General features: G+C 41.5%; 2 protein-coding genes across 2 annotated transcripts in view; one reads left to right on the top strand and one right to left on the bottom strand.

The window, feature by feature from the left end:
* Positions 1–7276, bottom strand: part of LOC119727033 — a 49594-nt gene extending 42318 nt beyond the window's left edge. The window contains exons 1-4 of the mRNA XM_038198922.1: positions 6979–7276; positions 5376–5594; positions 2830–2921; positions 609–673 (exon numbers count right to left, since the gene is read on the bottom strand). Of these exons, the coding sequence (XP_038054850.1) occupies positions 609–673; positions 2830–2921; positions 5376–5594; positions 6979–7134 (532 nt within the window). The 5' untranslated portion in view covers positions 7135–7276. The remainder of the gene's footprint in view (positions 1–608; positions 674–2829; positions 2922–5375; positions 5595–6978) is intronic.
* Positions 7277–7366: 90 nt separating this feature from the next.
* On the top strand, positions 7367–16719 carry LOC119727032 (probable tRNA (uracil-O(2)-)-methyltransferase). Its single transcript, XM_038198921.1, has 9 exons — positions 7367–7989; positions 8730–8847; positions 9835–10066; positions 11128–11304; positions 12123–12301; positions 13159–13342; positions 14092–14506; positions 14687–14803; positions 15385–16719. Exons 1-9 carry the CDS (start codon positions 7470–7472, stop codon positions 15609–15611), a joined length of 2169 nt encoding a protein of 722 aa, XP_038054849.1. The 5' UTR covers positions 7367–7469; the 3' UTR covers positions 15612–16719.
* Positions 16720–20049: the final 3330 nt, after the last annotated feature.

Here is a 20049-nt window from a genome sequence, read left to right as displayed (position 1 = left end):
CGATTCTTAGATTAATCAGAAATAGATCCTTTGGTCTGGGAACCAGACTAGGGAGTCCATTGGGAGAGACATTCGAACGCACGGCCGATGTCGAATGCTCATGCAAAGATGCTCGGCTTTGAGGGTATTTTAGAATAAAATTAGTAGTGCATACTTCACGGTATACGCAAGTGAACAAGTGCGTACGTGTTCTACATAAACCCCGAGGACCGACACACAAAGGGAGAACAACAGATCCTTTCAGTCCTCGGGAGTTGGGTCTTTTGTTAAAAACGGTCCTCTGTAGTAAGTTTGTGTGCTTAGTCTAGGGGAGAGTGTTATATTACAGGGACAATGGGAAACACAAAGCATTGTCCTCGGCAGTATAGTAAAACAAGAGTGCGTGCACATGCGGTGTGTCCCGTCAACGGGGCTCTCAAAAATGGTAAAATAGCGCCCTCTTTTGTTCACGCACGGAGCTCATGATGTTCACTAGCTAACATTTCTAGTCCAATATTTTGTACAACGGCATGAAAAAGTTTACTGCCGTTGCATCTATTGAGGGCAGCAGATCAAACAAATGGAAGCATGAAACTGAACATACAGGGATAAAAAAGAGGGAAATTCACCTTCATCTTTCATTAATGTTAACAGCAGCAACACAACGGAGACAACTATAAGAGCAGCAAGTATCCTGAAAGAAAGAAGACAAGAGAATACAGTTAAACTGGAAGCTTTAAGACATCATTGCACTAGTGTTATTAGGACAAGACAAATTTCAACCAATACAGTGTCATTGCGGTTTTCTTTCCATCTGAATTCGACTTTTATTTCTATTCAATTATAGCGCAAAAACAGAAGTCAAAGTATAACCAGGGGTGTGAAGTGACCACAGATAAAAATAGCTGAAAACAGCTGAACAAAAATGTAAAAAAGCTGAACTTTGGAAATCTCCTATACTTTTGTACACAGTAAGTGAGGGGGAAAAAAGCTGAAATCCATAACAAAAAAAGCTGAAATCAGCTTTAAAGCTGAGATTTTACACCCCTGATAACATTAGAGTGAAATTTACAAATAAAGTAGCAGAAAATAAGGAAAAAAATCACAACTAATTAATAGCCATAGTACATGCAAACTTAGGCTTGTTAATGGCTTGAACTTTTGGGATTGGGCTTCTTTAATAGGGTACCCATGTTTTCAACCAGGTACCCGGTTCCCGTAATAATAACAATTTGGGAGGCTAATCATCCTTACTCGCAACTGAGAAGCTGAATTGCAAAGGACGCGGCTACAACATGGTCGAGCTGCTGGCATGTAAAGTGTCTTAGGCAACCAGCCACATCGACCCATATATGACCACGGAGCACAGCCTGAGATCCAAAGTGTTTGATTTTTCCGGAAGGAGGAAAACCGGAGGGCCCGGAGATAAACCCTCGTGGCACAGGAGAGAACCAACGCACAACTCTACTCACATATGGTCCAAGCCTGGAATCGAACCAGGGCCACAGTGGTGAGAGGCGAGTGCCTTACGCACTCAGCCACCCATGCCCCCCGTAAATGCACACTTAAAAAATTGAGGGATATCATTTCCCAAAATGCCAATGGGCGTCAGGTCTACTTTTAAGGGTTATCATCTTCGAGAGAAAAATGATGTCCAAAACACAGTTATCCCAAAAGTGAAACAGACAGCGAACAAACTTAAACTTTGTGGGTTATTTTTTTTCCAAACAAAAAAGAAATGAAAAAAAGGGTACAAATTAACAACTCCCCCACAAAACAGGAAAGTGAAAAGGGTTAATCATGTTTTTCTTTGATGTATGTCTTGAACCCTTTGGAGACTTGTATTGTTCCCTTCTTGAGAAGTGGGGGGGGGGGAGGTGTTATTGGTGCCTATAGGAATAAACAGTGTTTGCAGCTTATTCTAACTTGGAATAGGCTGTTCCGAAGAAGCATGGGCAAGCATTCCAACTTGGGACCACCTGGTGTTCAAAGGCCATTGATCAGCCTAAACAATACAAGTTCTCCAACAAGAACGAACCTTTCAAGTGCCAGTGGGCAGATTCACAGTTGTGTCCGCATTATTGCAATAGCACCCCCAATTTAGGCTATTCACAATGCAGTGTGCCACCATTTTTCAAGTCTATGGCCCATTTGAATGAGTGTCAGTAGACAACTTTAGGCCCCCAAAAAAGTCCCCGGTTTCTGGTATGGAGCTTGCCCAAAAAGTGGTGCGGCAACGCAGTTTTTTTTTCTTTGAACCGTTTTTTTTTCTTCAAATGTCGGCTGATGACTGCAAATGGTGCCCGACTAAACTTAGTGCAAATATATGGGAGTCCAGAGAGGCCACATAAAGCTTATTCTCGATCGTAACCCCATCTAAAAACACGTTAAAATTGTGCAGCAGCAGGATTCCAGTCAAACCAGTGAGTTTGGCGGTTTTGAGGCATCATCTTTCATTGAATAATAAACGTTTTCATTTTGCCGATCAGAAACCGGAGACTTTTTCTTTTGGGCCTTAGCTAATTTGTTATAGATTGGGGCATAGCATTCTGCCGCCTTAATACAAAAAACACCATATCGATAAAAAGAAAAGAAAAGGGCAAACAAATACTCGAATCATACGCTTACAAAACAACTGACCGAACAATTGCTGAAACGAACAATTTCAAATGTCCCACGCTACGAATTGGTTGACCATCTCCCACAATGCACTGGGAAAAATGAACTCCGTGGCAAACTCTTGGTGGCGCACTGCATTGTGAATTGCCCAAATTGTCAGGGATGGGAGGAAAATGCTAGTTAAAAATAAGTTGCTGGTCTCATGAACAGATGTCTCAGTTTAGTACTTACCACCTGACTGCTGGCGATCCCGAAGATAAAAGAACATAGCCCATGACCACAGAAAGTGTGTAGGAGATTCCAGCTGCACCAAGTATCAAAGACTTTTGGACGAAGAAGATAAATAGAAATTAAGCAAACAAACAAACAGATTGCTACGGGCTCCGTGCACAAGCACACTACCAACGGCCAGAAAATGAGAGTTGGGGGTGGCCTAGACTGGTTCCCGATCCATCCACCGCGTATTTAGAATGTATCCAAAGTTATTGGAGGCGGGGATTAGTATCGGAGACAATTGCAAGTTGAATTCAAACGTATTCGTGCGCCAACGACGCCTGACACTCATGCGAAGACGCGGAGGCTATGGCTTTTGCACATGCAGGAAGTCGCGCGTACTTTGCGAAGAAACCAGTACAGAACGCGCACGCTGTGTGTCCTGTCCACGGAGCTCTCAAAAGAGGTAAAAATGCGCCCTCTTTTGTTGGCACACTGAGCCCATATACACATGTTTATGCTCTACAAGAATAACAATTTTTTGAAAAAAATGACTGAGGGTAGGGTGCTATCATTTCAAATGTAATGTCCTTGTGTTCTTGGGCAAGATGCTTTACCACACTTGCTTCTCCCAACCTGTATAAGAGTTGAGTGCACGGCTGTCTGTCATCATTGGATGGTGACCACTTTAACTCTCTTAACCAGTTTGCGTCGGAGGATGTCGTAACACGCACTGGAGTATTACAACATATGTTCTAAACGCCGTGCCATTGCCGTGCCAAACTCAATTCAATTCAAAGTTAGGGCAAACATATGTGATGCGATCAAGCTACATGAGTCGTTTGTCGACCCTGGTCAAATTTTTTTTCTTACAGATTTGAAAAGAGCAGAATATCAGCATTACTGCTGTGAAAACTGCATGCTGGTACCATCTTCAGTTCAAAAGTTATGGAAGTTGGAACACCAAGAGATGTGATGAAGTGATGTGATGAAGTGGCCCTATTTTGTCCTGTATCTCCAAATAAAAATTCCAAACAAACGACTCACTAAGCTTGTTCGCATCACATATTAAGAATACACATGCTCACAATACCCTCTCTTGCGTCCACATCACGGGAGTGAAATTGGCGCGAATATCTTGATCGCGCTGAAAGTTGATTTAATTGTTTTAACATGGCCAGTTACTCCAGATGCATTAAGGTTCGAATAGTAAGCTCGGCGTTTAGTAGGGCTGTGCATTGGAACCGGGTACCCGAGTACCCGACCGTCAATGTCGGGAACCGGTTCCTGATTATGGAATCGAGTACCCGTAACCATCTTTAGAAATTACTCAGTAAGTTCTCAGAGAATGAAAAAGAACAGCTTTGAATGTCATTGATAGAGAAATTTCAAATTGAAAAACAGACTACGTGGAAAACAAAACCAATTCCACATTTACGATGCTCGTGATAGTTGCAGTTTTTACCATAAAGCTAAAGAGCTCACTGTATACATTTGTAACTTGCGTACTGGCGCACCGATATGGGGTAGTATTAGCATGCAGACCTTTATGAACAATCTGAACAGCAACTTCTGAGATTGACATTTTTGGGGTAGGTTTCTTTAATTGATACCCGGGTACCCGTATTTTTTGTCAATAGGGTACCGGTTCCTGTACTACCCGTAAATGCACACCCCTAGCGTTTAGAGCAACTGCCGTGCTGTACAAGAGCTATTGCCGCACTCATTTCAATTAAGTTCGGCAGAGCAGTAGCACGGGATCCAATGAAAGCACTATTTGGGCATTTTCACACTAATGGGCCAATTAGATAAGTTTATGGAGGTTGCATATAAAGGGTAAAAGATGAGCTAGTATTTTCTTGTTTTTTTCTTATACCTTGCTAAGTTGAAAGTGACTAGGACAAGACAAGACAAAAGATGATACCTTGTTTTGTTTGAGAAATAACAGGCATCTTTTCTGTGTGATACGTATGTAATGTTGACAGACACACTGCTACGAAAAGGGTGGTTAAGACAAATTCAGTTTCTAATAGGCACTTCCAGTGACATTATTAAGCCATTTTACATTGTTATCCAGTAAAAATATAAGTTTTCACACTGGCTTCAAATTTATGATGTGATTAGGGTGACGTACGAACAGGGACAGACATTTTTTCGACAAATGTCCAGTCTGTTCGTACGTATAAATCCTGATCATAAAATAACAAATAATTCTGCACACCGACTCTGAGTTTTCTAGGTTTTGACTAATAAGCATTCCTCCAGGGTACATCTTCTTACATAAGTCAACATTAGGGGATCATTAAACTTTATGCTTACTTTGTGACTTTATCTACAATGTCTGTCCTTCGTTACGTACGTTACACTTTTTAAAACAATATCCACTATATTTTCTAAAATACAAAACCAGTTATATCATTTGCAGATGAGGACATTTGTCCGAAGCTTGCAATGTTTACAGCAAAACTTGAGAGACCAAGATCGCAGTTTTATCTTCAAAACTTAAAGGTCTTCTCAAATGTCACACTTTTGGGCCCATTAATGTGGAATTGCCCATAATTTACCTTCATGAGTAGTGGCTGTTCCTCAATCTGCTCAGCCACCCTACTGCTGGTCCTGACGGACACCCGGACCAACTCCACTGCCTCGATGGTCAGAAAGACCGGCTCTGACAACCAGATGAGCTTGTCATAGACCCACAGGAACAGGTAGGGCACGACGGTGATGGGTAGGGCTAGGAGGACGCAAAACAGCCCTGTTTGGAAGAACGGGATGATTGACACCTGTATGCAAATGAAAAACACATTACGATTAAAAATTAACCCTCACCGCCCTGAATCTTTCAAATCCTCTTTGCCAAAGTGAAGGAATTTGGAGGATTGCAGTTACATGGCAAAAGTGTGTTACTGGTTTTGTAGGATGCACTTTGTCAAGGTCTGGTGTTGTTTTTGCTCAGCCATGCATAAATATAGGCCTGCAGTTATGCTTGAAAATTGAAATCCTCCATACTGCTCCAGGATGTCACTGGCCAAGCCCCAATTATTATTGGGGGGGGGGGGGGGAGGCGGGGGGGGGGGGGGGGGGGAGATAGGCCCATAACAATACAATGTGTTGATTTTAGTGCTGGCATGAACCGGGACACAGGGGGAAAAAATCGGATAAATAAACTACAGTCAATCATCTCAATGTAAAACTTAAAGGGAAAGCAAAAACGACAAAAACCTAACAGCCCCCCAAAAGCTATAAAACTTAAGTCCTAACACCTCCCCCCCCCCCCCAACACAAAATATTAAAGTTAAAACAAAAGCAATATTGAATGAATAGAGCTTTGTTGGTCAATCTTGTGGGAATGTCAATTAGTAATGCCCGGGTGTAGTTAACAAAATCTGTGGACCAATAACCAGATGGCGCAACTTTTTTTTTTATTATCAGAAATTTATTACCAATTATTAAAGTTTATTAATATTAGGCAGTGTATATTTTGCCGGAGACGGCAAACCTTCAGTAAAAGTTAGTTTGCCGGATATGCACTGAACATGTGCAGTTACTGTTTTTTTGTACCTCGTATTCACAAGATGGGATTCAGACCATTTTATAATTTCGGACTTTATTTCCCTTTTAAAAAAAATCCTCCAGAGCCACAAATCTGAAAAAGAAAATGTAATACTCTGCAAAAAATGTTTGAGACATGTTAAAATAATAAAAGAAGAATATTCTTATTTATTTGGGGATGAGAAAAAAAACCTTAAATGCGGTGCGGTCGGAATCGAACGCGAGTCATCCCGCTTACTAGAGCCTTAGCTTAACCACTACACCAAACGTGCTACACAACGTTTGGTGGGAATTTAATACATCTTATAATTCAGCCCTATTTTAAAGAGTACAGCGCCCTCTGTTGATATGGATTGCCGCCGGCAAACCTTTAGTAATCGTTAGTTTGCCGTCATTACCTCCGGCAAAATATCCACTATCTTAATATTATGCCTAATAATGGTTTACAAAGTCAATGGTTTATAAAGTTATAAACCAAGATATTGATACTCCAATTTAATGATAGTTTTGTCAGTGGTGAACCGTTCAACATTAAACCTTACTTTCCACATTATTTCTGGAAATCCTTCCTTATATAATATAATAACATGGCCATGGACAACTTTCCAAACTCACCAACACACTCGGTAATGCAGCCCCAATCAGCGTGTGCAGCATCATCAACAGGGACAAACGAAGCACAACCTCTGGCCCGCAAAATGAGCCAAAAACAGGCATCGTTATCAGCCAAACTAATGGCACGATGGACAAACATTCCCTGGGGATGCACATAGTGACTTCTAATTATTTATTAGCTGCGAAGAAAAGTGGCTGTCAATGCTTGAGAGTAAAACAAACTTGTCTTTTAGAGAAATTTATCATCGTCAAAACACAGTGGCAGACGACATGTTCGAATTTCGCTGCACACAGATTAGTCTGTTCCCTATACACGTCAGTATTCATTTTTCATGGTGATGGGGTTAGGAGCTACACCAAAAAGCTAGGAAGTTTTCTTCCCAGCATGCAATAAAACATCAAAATGGCGACACTTCCGGTTATTGCGCCGCATTTCGACATTTTTTTAGCGCATAAAAACTGTAGAATTTCTTGAGTTTAGAACATTTCCAATGACTTTTCAATTTCCGAACCTGATAATAAGCATGGAAGTTATTAACTGGCAAAATGTTAAAAGCATTGAGACGTCTTGTGTGGAGAAAACGTTCTCGAAAGCAATCGAAATTTGGCTGTTAAAACCACACGTTGTGAACCGGAGACTTTCTGGTGCAGTCGTGCTGTACAGAACGCGCACGAATGATGGACTTACGCTAGGGAAACTCATTCAAAAGTTTTCTACCACAAGTTGTGAATTAAGTGACAGTTTCTCTGCCCAGTATATTGAAACACTGACGAAAGACAACGCTGGTTTATCCTGTGATGAAAATGGCCTTAAAAATAGCATCCCAAAATACTCTGAAAATGAACAAGAACATGAAGAACGGAACTCGAGTTGTGACGGTCCTGAAAGTTCTCCACATTTGACGGATGAGAATTCACGATTTGAGTTGTGTGTTCGGAAACTTGTACCACGAAGCACAGGACATCGAAATGGAAGTGCAGAAGAAACAGTGAATGAAATAATCGTCATTGGTAAATCACAACTTCATTTAAAAGTTTTTTTAATTAATAAACTTATTTTATAGGCCTGTAGGTGGGTAGACACTAATTAAATTAAAGTTAAAACTAACAAGTAACATTACTGACCGGTAAAGGGAAAATGTAAGATTAAAAGAATGTGTTATAATCATAATAAAGACAAGAGTAACGTTTTCTTTTTTTCACAAGATGAGTGGTGATACAATGGTTACGGTGTTCGACTCATGTGCCGTGGTACGTGGGTTCGAATCCTGGCAGGGAACATGGTGCTTGAGTCCATGGGCCACATTACTGTCTTTACCACAATCGCCTCTCTCCACCTACCTAGTCCAAGCATGGAGAAATAAAACACATGGTCCAAGTAACTAGGATTCTACGAATCGCCTTGTTTAACATTTGGATGGACACGGTCGCCCGACCATGTCCAAATGTTAAAAAAAGACAATTCGTAGAGTCCCAGTTACTTGGACTACTCTCCACCCAGGAGTCCTAGAAGGTAGAGACCAAAAGGTGCTGATCTCGAGCTGCTTCAAAAACTGGTCTTTTGTCAATGTTGCCTGATGAACAGGGACAAAAGTGCAATAATTGTGAAGCACTTTGAGACCTGCTTTGGTATATGCGCCACATTATTGTTATTCATACATTATAAATCCAGAGAAGATTCATTTATAAATCCACAGTAAGTATGGTTAATGCATTGTATTATTACATGTATGACGTTTATATTTCTTTAGATCATGAAGAATGTTCAGCCACATTTATTCCTCTTCAAAATGCCTCTGAAGCATCGAGCGACAGCAGAAACCTGATGCAGACAGCGTACAGATTTACTTTCTCTTTGAAGACCTCAAGGTATATCATATACAAAGAAAGTACTTGTGAATGAAAACTACCACTGGGCGAGTAACTCCATTACTCGGAGTATTCCTGAGTAGTTTATGCTACTCGTTGTTCTACTCATGGTTTTTCATCTACTCGAGTACTCGTCCTGGCGCGAGTAGAAGCAGCTACTCGCGAGTAGCAATTTAGGGTTTAGGGTTCATGGCTAAATACGTCCCCAACAAACAGGGAATCACTCCCTCCACCTCTCTCTCCCTAGGATTCCATTCGTCAAAAAAAATTCAAGTAAATGATTCAAACCGTCACACATTAAGTACTGAAGAATGTGGTGTGACTTGCATGCTATTTGCTTGTAGTTACTTCCTGCATATATGTATATCACTTTTCTGCATTTATTGGAATTCAGTGAACTACTAGTGAGTACTTGACTACTCGTGAGTAATTTCTTTGCGAGTACTCGAGTAGAAAAATCCACTGCTCGCCCAGGCCTAATGAAAGCCATTTGATATCAAGTGAAAATAGAAGTTGTTGCATTGACAACAACTTAAACTGTCTGGCAAGTACGTGTAGTTTTGTCCCATTTCTTTGATTGGTCTTTTGTTGTTTTCTCTTTTTTTCACAAAGAATATATTCAATAGCCACTTGTGTTTCATGCCAAAATTGAAAATGGCAGGGTTTTTTGCCTTGAGCAATTCAGAAGTATTGCTGTGTAAACTGTGGATATGCTCAAATCAGATGAGCACAATTAATAATGAAAGAAAATGCTAACAACAAATACAAGTGAAATTAATGGATTTCAAAACACCGACCCAAATTATATTCATTTTGATATTATTTCTCAGAAATTCAAGAAGTGAAAAATTGAAATTAAAAAACTCCCTATAACTGTGGACCATTTTTTTCTTTTCATAGATTCATTTCCTTTATTTAATGTCATCACTTATTTTCTTCGCAAAACTTAATTTGTTTTATGCCCTTTTCATTCTTCTGTATTTTCAGGATAAACCTCACTATTTCGGAGGACTACAAAGAACCAAAGTCCCCCTCCCTAGCAGTGGCATGCCCGACGATAGCCTGGCTACAAGACTGCTTGCTGCCCAAGATAGCCAAATGGGCATCGGAAGTCAGCCCCGATGCGCCAGTCAGGAACTCCCAGGCTCTCGTGTCTATGGAGCGCTACAGCGCCCTCTACGGCGAACTGAAGAAAAAATACGGGGCAAAGTTTGTCGAGGTGTGATAAAATAACACACTGACTATAAGCCTTTTCGGAGTTCCAACTTCGCATTCGTAACCTGTGACAACGCGCATTGTTTGTCTCAAATGGCCTTTGACATCATCGCGCCACTGACTTTACAAAAAAGGCTGTTTGTGCATTGTGGGTACTGTCAAAGGGCATTTGAGACAAACAATGTGCGTTGTCACAGGTTACGAATGCGCGCAGTTGGAACTATGAAAAGGCTTATTCCACAGACCAGAACTGTAGTTGAGTCCATGACAAGTCATTTCACAAGTGCACGAACAGTTGCAGAGAAATGCCTTTGTCTTGAAGTCTTTCACATTATTCAAATCTCAGGGGTTGACGCGGGGTTGACACAGGGTTGAAAACATGTGGCGTTTCACACTTGAAATTGTTCAATCCTGACCCTACCCTGCGTCAACCCTGAGATTGATTTCGCCCAGGGTTGTACTCAACCCTGCTCCAGACCAGGGTTGAGATACATGTTCAAACCGGGTTGAAACTCTCGCCAGGGTTCAAAGCAGAGGAAATAAGCTCAGTTTGCATGAAACAAGTGTGCAACGATGTGGGGTTAAACGCGGGGTTGACAAATAAAAAACTCAACCCGGGTGGCACTGGGTTCACCCAGGGTTGAGTTCAACCTTGGTTGGCTCTACTGTGAAAAGACCTATAATAGGGTGCATTTGTTTCGGTACGGATTCGAATTCAGAATCAAAAGCTGGATTCTTGGTACCAGTACCATGCTAGAACAAAGAAACTGCACCTGATCTGGATCTCAAGTCACGTCACTAGCCAAAAATACGCATTAGCCATGAAATACGCACTAGCCATGAAATACACATTAGGTGTTTATCAGTCCGATCCCTCAGAAGTCCATCGTAAGGCGTTCACATATAATCACGAGTCAATTCACAAGACCAGTCACAACTAACAGATGGTGACTTGACTTGAGACAAAACAGAAAACTTTTAACATCTAATTTTCAAAACAAGATACAAACCGGAAGCATGTTTATACAAATTCATAACAGACTTTTTGTCTGGTTTTTTTTTTAGATTTGGCCTGAGAACACAGACCCGCTGAAATTTGTGTACGAGGATGTTGCCATAGCAACCTACCTGATTTCGCTGTGGGAGCAAGAACGAGCTGAGATGGGATTAGAGAGTCCCCAGTCCTTCGTTGACTTGGGTTGCGGCAACGGCCTTCTGGTGCACATACTCAACAGTGAGGGGGTGAGTATCCCAAATGGCACCGTCGTGGATAGGGTGCAAGTCTATGGACCCTTTTTGCTGTTCCTAGATGGCCATCAATGTCCTCGTTGTGCCTATCTCACTGACTGATTGTCACTTGTGAATAAGACTGTTTGTTGCCTGGTGAAGAGAGCTGGGCAGTGCTATTGTATAGGATTACCTCCTAATGGGCTAAATCCAGCCAATTGTGTACACTTAAACCAGATGCAGTAAATTGCCATTCTGATCAGATTGAATAAAATGTTGTGCACTCCAGGACCCGAGAGGCGCATTGCTGTGCACCCTGAGGGGTTAAAAACGACATATCCCACATCACAGCAGTCAACAATTGTTTCGTTTGAGCCAATAAGTAAAAAAAATAAATGGTTGTAACTTATACTGTGTGATAAATTAAACCACTGCGATGTAACCTTTGATAACTGAAAGTTTTGATGCCCTGCCGGACATGAGACTGAGTGGTTGACGTTGCAATTCTCATTGCGAGAGGCTAGCTATTCTTGGCAGGTTCCATACGCACGCACAACGCGCGCATTGAATGCAGTACGATCTCCGTGTGAAAATAGATATAAGTGTGCGCCATGCGGTTTTATAGACCAGACACATGTCCATTCTACACCAATGAAATTGCAGCATTCAAGCACACGATATAACAATTTACATTGTCAAAGGTATATGCATATAATTTTCAGTTTTAGCTATATTAAAAGGAATTTTGAGAAAATGTATTCAATGAGACAATACATATTCCAAGAAAATTATTTTTGCTCAGGAAACAGATGTTGGTTTTATCATTTGTTTAGTATCCTGGAAAAGGCATCGATTTGAGAAGAAGGAAGATCTGGGATCTGTATGGACCAGAGACCAATCTGGAGGAGTGTTCCATCACTCCATCCGATAGCTTCCTGTTCCCTGATTATGATTGGCTGATTGGCAACCATTCAGATGAGCTGACACCATGGATACCTGTCATGGCTGCGAGGTATTGGTTGGATTGGGTTGGGTTGGGTTGGGTTAGGTTTTGGTTGGGTTTGGTTTGGTTTGGTTGGGTTTGGTTGGGTTGGGTTGAGTTGGGTTACGTTGGGTTGGGTTTGGATTGGTTGGGTTAGACTGGGTTGGGGGCAATGGTGGGGTTGTGTTGGAATTGTTTTGATTGGGCTTGATTGGGTTGGGTTGAATGGGATTGGCTGGGTAGGGTTAGACTGGCCTGGGTTGGTTTATCTTGGGTTAAGGCTGGATTGGGTTAGACTGGGTTGAGATTGGTTGCGTTAGACTGGGTTGGGGTGTTTAGGTATGGAATTGCTTCGGTTATTCTGAGTTGGGTTGGAATGGGTTGAATTGGGATTGGTTGGGTTGGGTTAGGATGGTTGGGTTAGACTGGGTTATCCTGGGTCAAGGCTGGATTGGGTTAGACTGGGTTGGGATTGGTTGCATAAGACTGGGTTGGGGTGATTAGCAGGGTTGGAGTTGCTTTGGCTGTACTGGGTTGGATTGGGTTGAATTGGGATTGGATTAGGATTGGTTGGGTTAGACTGGGTTGGGATTGGTTGCGTAAGACTAGGTTGGGGTGTTTAGCAGGGTTGGAATTGCTTTGGCTGTGCTGGGTTGGATTGGGTTGAATTGGGATTGGTTGGGTTGGATTAGGATTGGTGGGTTTGGATTAGGATTGGTTGGGTTAGACTGGGTTGGGTTATCCTGGGTTACGGCTGGACTGGGTTAGACTGGGTTGGGGACTGTAATGGGTTGGGATTGGTTGGCCGGGGTTGGTGATTGGGTTGGGTTGGGTTGGGTTTGGTAAGATAACATGAACTCTACAACTGACTGATTTCATGTTCACAGATCATCCTATACAACCAGATACTTTGTCCTGCCCTGCTGCTTTCATGACTTTGACATGAAGTTCATGCGGACTGATCAGACCAAGACACAGTACCGCGCCTACCTAGACTTTGTGGAGGAGGTCGGAAGAGTGTGTGGCTTCCAAGTTCAGGAGGACATCCTGAGAATTCCATCCACAAAGAGGGTGGGTTTGATATTTTTGTCACTTTGTTTTTAAACCCAAACTCCTTAGGAACTTACTAGGAACTGGACTAAGTCTATCAAAATCCATCAACCACTGTGCTTCCAATACAAAACTGTACATAACATAATGGAATCCACCACTGACCACTGGTTGACATTCATGGACTTGCTACACATGGCTTTTATCACAATAGCAGTACAGGAAGCTAGGCAAAATCAATCGGATACCCCTAGCACTGCTTTAGGCCATTAGGCCCAAGTCCATCATACTCCATCAAGTCAAGCCACGCCTCCTGGATGAAGTCCCCCAAAATCCACCAAAATGGGGGAATGGATTTTAATGGAGTTGAGGTGGTTAGGGTTAATGTAGATATGAAAGTTATTTATGAGTTGCTTATTATGTGAACACATTTTTAACAATCATTTTGGAACTTCAATACCCAAAAGAAAACTTTATGCCTAAAATTTCGGCCCAATCTAAAAAAGACATTAGTCATTTATGTTGACACAAAAGGCCTTTATATGTACTGGAATCCACTATCCAAATACATTTAATTTCTTTTGCTTGGAAAGCACTGTTTAGAGTTACATACACTTTTGTATTTTTCAAACCTACAATTGATGAATTATCTTGCTTGCCAAACTTATTGCGTCGAACTTTGGAATGAAAAGCACAGTGTTAGCAAGTCAGTGAAAATGTTTATATCAGTGGTGGGAAAAATCAGACCTTTTATTTTTTTATTTAAACAGATTTGCCAAATAGGAAGTCATAGAACCTACACACCAGAGTGGTCGGAAGCTATTCATCAGGAGATTACAGATTACATCGCTAGCCGACACTCCTGTAACAGTGAAAATAATACTGAAAATGCAGTGAATGCTGCTAGTACCTTGACTTGTCAAATACCAAACACTCACTCAAGCTGTGGTGACCAGACTCATGTCCTAGAATCCAATACAAAGAGTTCAGTCCCGTCCGCCCAGTGGGCTCCTCATTTTCACCCCCGCGAGAAAATGGAGCCGGTCCGTAATTGTGCCAAGGTGGACTATGATTTGAGGCAGATGATTGTCAACAAGGTGGCTTGTTCCATACTGACTGATGCAGGGGTGGATTTTGCAGACAGTGTGAGGGGAAAGAAAGAGAAAAAGCTGTGGCGAAAAGGAGGTAATGAAAAGTCAAAATGTGTTAACCAAACTTCCACCCTCATGAGACCAACATGAATGAAATTACTATTTAAAGCAACTTGTAAGTGAATTAGTATAAATTTATCAATGACAACTAGGAATTGAAATACAAAAATGATGTGCTACTAAAAAAAGTAATAGAATTTTCTCTATTTTTCAGGCTCTCTGACTTTTGCGGAGATTGCCAAACTCTTTGACAGCGACACCCTGAAACAGCTGAAGAGCGAATGCGGAGGCTTGAAGACACTCCTCAAAAATTCCCACCAAGTTTTCCAAGGTAAAAAGAAAACTTAGCCTTATGATAATGAATCATGTATCTGTAGGGACATGCATTATTTACAAACAAAACTCGGGAGAAGCCAACACTGTATTTAAAAATGATTTTATGGTACAGCAATGCAACTGGGCAACTGAAGAACACACGCAAACAGACAAACAGTTGTGTTTTTCTATACGCCCTTGGACAATGCTTTGTGTTTCCCCTTTGTCCCTGTAATTTAACACTCTCCCATATACTAAGCACATAACCGTATGATTGAGGACCGTTTTCAACCAAAGACCCTATGCTCAAGTTCTGAAAGGATCTTTTGTTCTCCCTTTGTATGTCTGTCCTCTTTCGTAAAGCCATACATGTACTCGAGTAGATGAAACACCACGAGTAGCAAACACTACTAGTGAGTACACGAGTACTCCGGTTACTCGCCCAGCACTGATACCCTTTAAAAGAAATACCCTTTTAAAGGAATACCCTTTAATGGGCCCAATCTGGCCCATTGTGTGTACGCAGATATGTGGAAAGACTTGCAGTGAACAGCCATTCTGAATTAATGGAATAATTGTCTTGTTAAATATTGTCAGTGTCCAGTTGCAGCGTTGAGATAAGAGACTGGTCTGAAGGTGCCCCAACCCAGCGAGCTCACGCCAAGAAGCCGATGAGAAAAAATGCTCGCAAGACGGACACCTTCAAGACTCGGCTGTGCTGGTTCCACGCCCAGCACCCCGACGGATGCCCTCTCTTGGCTAGCCAGTGCCAGTTTGCGCATGGAAAGGACGAACTGCGGAAATTAATGCTGTCTGTGAAATAGCGCGATTATCTGTGGAACTGTCTGATGTTGTGGAGCACAAATTTGCACAGTACAGAAAACCATTGGAATTTATACAAGTATGGGAGCTAGCTGCATGCAGCTTGGAAAAGTTGCCTTCATTGTGAATCCAATGTCAAAAATTGTGAGATGTTGATATCGGACATGCAACTTTTCCTCAGAGCAGCTGATTTCTTCATTTTCCACTCCACACTTATGGCATTAAAAATTAAAAATCACAGTACAAACTCTTTTCTTAGTTACCTCTCAGTTGCATGCCTGTGATATATGGCATGGTTAAATTACTAAACAAAATAGCAAAAAGCCACTAAACAAAAATGGAACATACGTTGACTTCGTTTGTAATTTTTTTGGGAAATGTGTGTTATTTAACTATTAGTAATCAATTCAGATTACTCTACCTTTTTTGTTATTTGACTGTTGAAAAAATAGAGGAATGCCATCTTAAAACGTCAGGTTTATGAATTTAGTGTTAAATTATAAAAATGAAGATAAAACTCAACACTAAAATGAAAGTGAATGCACAAAACTGAATCAACTTGAACAAGTAGGTAGGTAATAAAGTCATTTTTTTGGTCATAATACTGTTGCAAATCTTTGAAACCTAGGGAAAGGAAGATTGCTTGAGGTTGCAAAAGTCATTGTGGAGCAATAAGAACTGTTGTAGAACTAAAGAAATAGTCCTCCTGATAACTGTTAATGCACCTAAACTGATAACTGTTAATGCACGTTTAACTTATTAATCAGAAGAAACGTTAATATGGTGTGTTTCTATGAAGTGACTGTTTGTGATATTTAAGTAAATTAAGGTATGGAGTACCGAAGTGAATACGTCACGCGCACAAAATGTGTGTGAAAGACATTGGCACGTGATTCAGCTTGTGAACCAACACGCGCGCGTACTCCATTCGTTTGCACTACACTTTTTGGTTCTAAATTACGTCGCACTTCGGTACTCCATAAAGGGTCAGTTGATTTGTACATATCTGATTTCACTTATTTGTGTTTTATGAGAGACAAGAAAAGATGATTATGTTAAAGATGTTTTTGTTAATAAACCACTTACCACCAAATATTTGGTCTGAAAGTCTCACTAAATTGTACGAGTTCAGATGTGACAAAGCTTAAAACAAAAGACGAGTGATCATTGTTTTTACTGGCTGTTAGGCCAAAAAAAATAATAAGTCGGTCTCTGGTCAGCGCGCGCGTCGATTTTAATCATGCGCGTCGATCTTTTTTTTTTTCCCAAAATGTTCCGCGGTAGCTCCAACAGTGCCCTCTATTTCCGCCCCTCCTCAATATTTTTTACCACAGAGCACCAAGGAATGGGAAATTGCACCAAGGCAAATTATGGAGGACACCAGTGTACATAAGGACACCAAAAAAGCAAAATAGTACCCACCTTGTCTGTACAATCCAAGCTTGAAGAAAAAAAAAAAAAGCAAAAAAAAAAAAAAAAGCCGCGTGGCCGCGTCAATCCCGAACTTTGGTCTGACCAGAGACCGACTATTTTTTTTGGGGGGCCTTAATAACTGGGTTTTTTTATACGTCCTCTGTTCGCAGACCATCTTTTTTCAAAACGTTGCTCAGTGAACCTGTCTGACCTGTGGCGTGACCCTGGTCACTGCTGCCCAAAATTGTGCGAGACTTAATCCTGACTTAAGTGCAGTTGTGTGAAGGTGCCATACGTGTGTTACATAGCTGGCCAACACTGTGCATTGAGGTTAACCGAATATTGAAAAAAAACGAAAAAAACAACAACACCCCAACAAACAAAGAAAAGCAACTTTCCAGTATCAAAATTTCATGAAACCAAGATCGTAAGAAAAAAATGTTTTAAATGCCTTGTTTTTCAATACAGTGGAACGTCGCTATACTGAACACCGCTATACCGAACATTCGGTTATACCGAATATCGTCCTTGGCTCCCCATTTTTGTGTAAAAATGTACCGAACATTGTTATATTTCCCCATGGAATAGAAGGGGAAAGCCACCCGTTGCTGTAGGTAGCAAGCTCAAAAACTGTGTAATTACATGATTCAGTAGTCAGCACGTGTTCACAGTCGTCTTTTAGTAACTACCAGGGCGTGCAGGGTGAAGTTCTGAAGGGCGCTATTTGTTGAAAGTGAGTACCGGAGCACCAGCAGCTTAAAATTGCTATACCGAACGATCGCTATGATGAACAATTCCTGTGGATCCTGCAATGTTCGTTGTAGCGGCGTTTCACTGTACAGTATTTGAGTTCACTTACAACATTCCAGGGGGTTCGCTTAGAGTGTAGACACCCCAAACCTCCCCCAGAAGTGTGGGCTGATTCTCCTTTGCGAGTACTTACATGTACCCGTAGAGCACTACTGCATATGCAATATTCCCCTAGGGGAAACAATAAGATTTGTACCTACAGTAACTTGCGGACCGCGCTCAATATTAAAGTCAATGCATCTGGAGAGGCAGGATAGTGCTTTACTGGTTAAGTGCTCGCTAGTAGAATCAGTCCACACTTCTAGGGGGGTGGTATTCCATTGCGCTCATCTTGCCTGTAGAGCACTACTACATATGTAGGGTAGCACCGTTATAGGCAGGTGGGTTCGTGTGTACGACACCAAAGTGTACAAGATGGCCAGCAGGCCACAAGGAAACTTCGCTCGCACCCCCCGCCCTGCAAACAGGACGCTGGGATACTGTGATGAGCTTCACAGAATCTTGTAAAGGAAGTGACCTATGACCTATGTATAAAGCATCTGGCTGCAGCTGTTCAAGACCGCAGTTAGACAATGTATGCAAATGCTATCCGAAAACTTCCCATAAAAATGCGCATATTTCATACCGGATGTAATTTCTGTTTCATTGCGGACCATGTAGACAAAATTTTGAGCGTCGCATAATGCAATCTGACCGTTCGTGATTTGAAACAGAGCCTGAATGAGTGAAATTTACAACACAGATGTTTTACAGAATTTCCTACATTATTACGCTTTTCAACGAGAAAAAAAACATCTCTAAACTGGAATTAAAGAGTAATGAATCAGTCTTAACGGCCGTTTGAAACCTTGCAGAGTCATGACCTTGATGACGCGCAGGTCACTGGTCACGCAAAATCCAACCAGTCAGAGCATGAATTCATCAGAGTATCCCAGCGTCCTGTTTGCAGGGCGGGGGTACGAGCGAACAAGAAAACAGGACATACTGATAAAAAAACCCACCCAGCTATGCTAAAGGAACCAGAGAAAACAACTTACCAAAGGCCTGGTCGTTACTGGATAGAATTGCGGGGCACAGCGGAGGAGAAACCAGGTCTGGTTGCACCGTTGGGTGAGTAAGATGCAGGGCTGCTTGGCCGGTCTTTCCTTCAGACTGCCTTACATCCCTGGGGTAGCACATTGTGAATGAATTGGCAGACTTCAAGCATGCAGCTTGTATAATCTGGAAAAACGACACACTATCAGTGGTGTATCCAGAGGGGGGGGGGGGGGGGGGGGGGGGGGGGGGGAGCAGCAGAGGGGGCACTCTGCCCCTCCCTGCCGGATTTTTTTTCACATTTTTCGTTCAGCAATTATTGCAAGAAATGGTTAGAGAGTTTTAACATCGATCCCCAAAAAGAAAGCCCACTCAAAAACCATTACAATGGGCCGAACAAATGGGTATATAATTTGCAGTATGCATAATAATGGTCAGTTTTGAAGAGCGCCCCCATTTTGCCCCCCTGACATCCAACGCTAGATACGCTACTGCACACTATGGGGAAACTCGCACTAAGTCTATGGGGATTTACTAATGAAACTAAACTAAACTCAGGATCTTTGAAAGGAACCGTCACGAGGAAATTGAATTAATAGAGACCAGAGACACAATTTCAAAATAAAAAAAAAAAATCAAAACGAATTTATTTACAAGAGTTCAAAATCAGGACTAAACCAAAATAAAATGGACCAAAACCAAAAATCAACTTAAAGGGAAGATACAACATTTGCAAACATCAAAAAACGAAATGATCAAATTATCACGAAATATCTTACTGGATGGTTAGGGAATGACATTCTAAAGCACCCTGTAAAATCGTGGCTCCTGGTGTGCTGACATTTTCAAGAAAAATTGAATTTTTCCAACGCTGGTCAGCTGACCAGTGTTGGAGAAAACTTTTTTTTCCCAAAAACTGCTCTTAATTTTTCATAAATAGTTTTTCCGCATTTTCTTTGCAATTGATTACACACCTGTGAAGAGGTACAAGCCTGCCAGACTGATTCTCTGGCCTTACGATTCCCCAAAGTCGACAAACTGCTCCGTTTCATCTTAAGTGGGGTCTGGGAACCAGACTTCAAGAATATGATGCTTTTCTTGGTTTTCCAGCATCTTCAAGCCCAAAACGTGAAGGTAGTCAGTTTAACAATATTTCCTATAACATTCTAATCCTCCAAATCC

This window comes from Patiria miniata, unplaced genomic scaffold (assembly GCF_015706575.1).
Source record: "Patiria miniata isolate m_02_andy unplaced genomic scaffold, ASM1570657v1 HiC_scaffold_2, whole genome shotgun sequence".
In the NCBI taxonomy this organism is placed as follows: Eukaryota; Metazoa; Echinodermata; class Asteroidea; order Valvatida; family Asterinidae; genus Patiria; species Patiria miniata.
This window is presented reverse-complemented; position numbering and strand designations above follow the sequence as displayed.

Excerpts from the sequence above, each read along its gene's own strand:
- LOC119727032 (XM_038198921.1), top strand. The coding sequence starts at position 7,470 with ATGACTTTTCAATTTCCGAACCTGATAATAAGCATGGAAGTTATTAAC. Across the intron at positions 11,305-12,122 it reads ACATACTCAACAGTGAGGGG|TATCCTGGAAAAGGCATCGA; the intron begins GTGAGTATCCCA and ends TCATTTGTTTAG. Across the intron at positions 12,302-13,158 it reads ATACCTGTCATGGCTGCGAG|ATCATCCTATACAACCAGAT; the intron begins GTATTGGTTGGA and ends TCATGTTCACAG.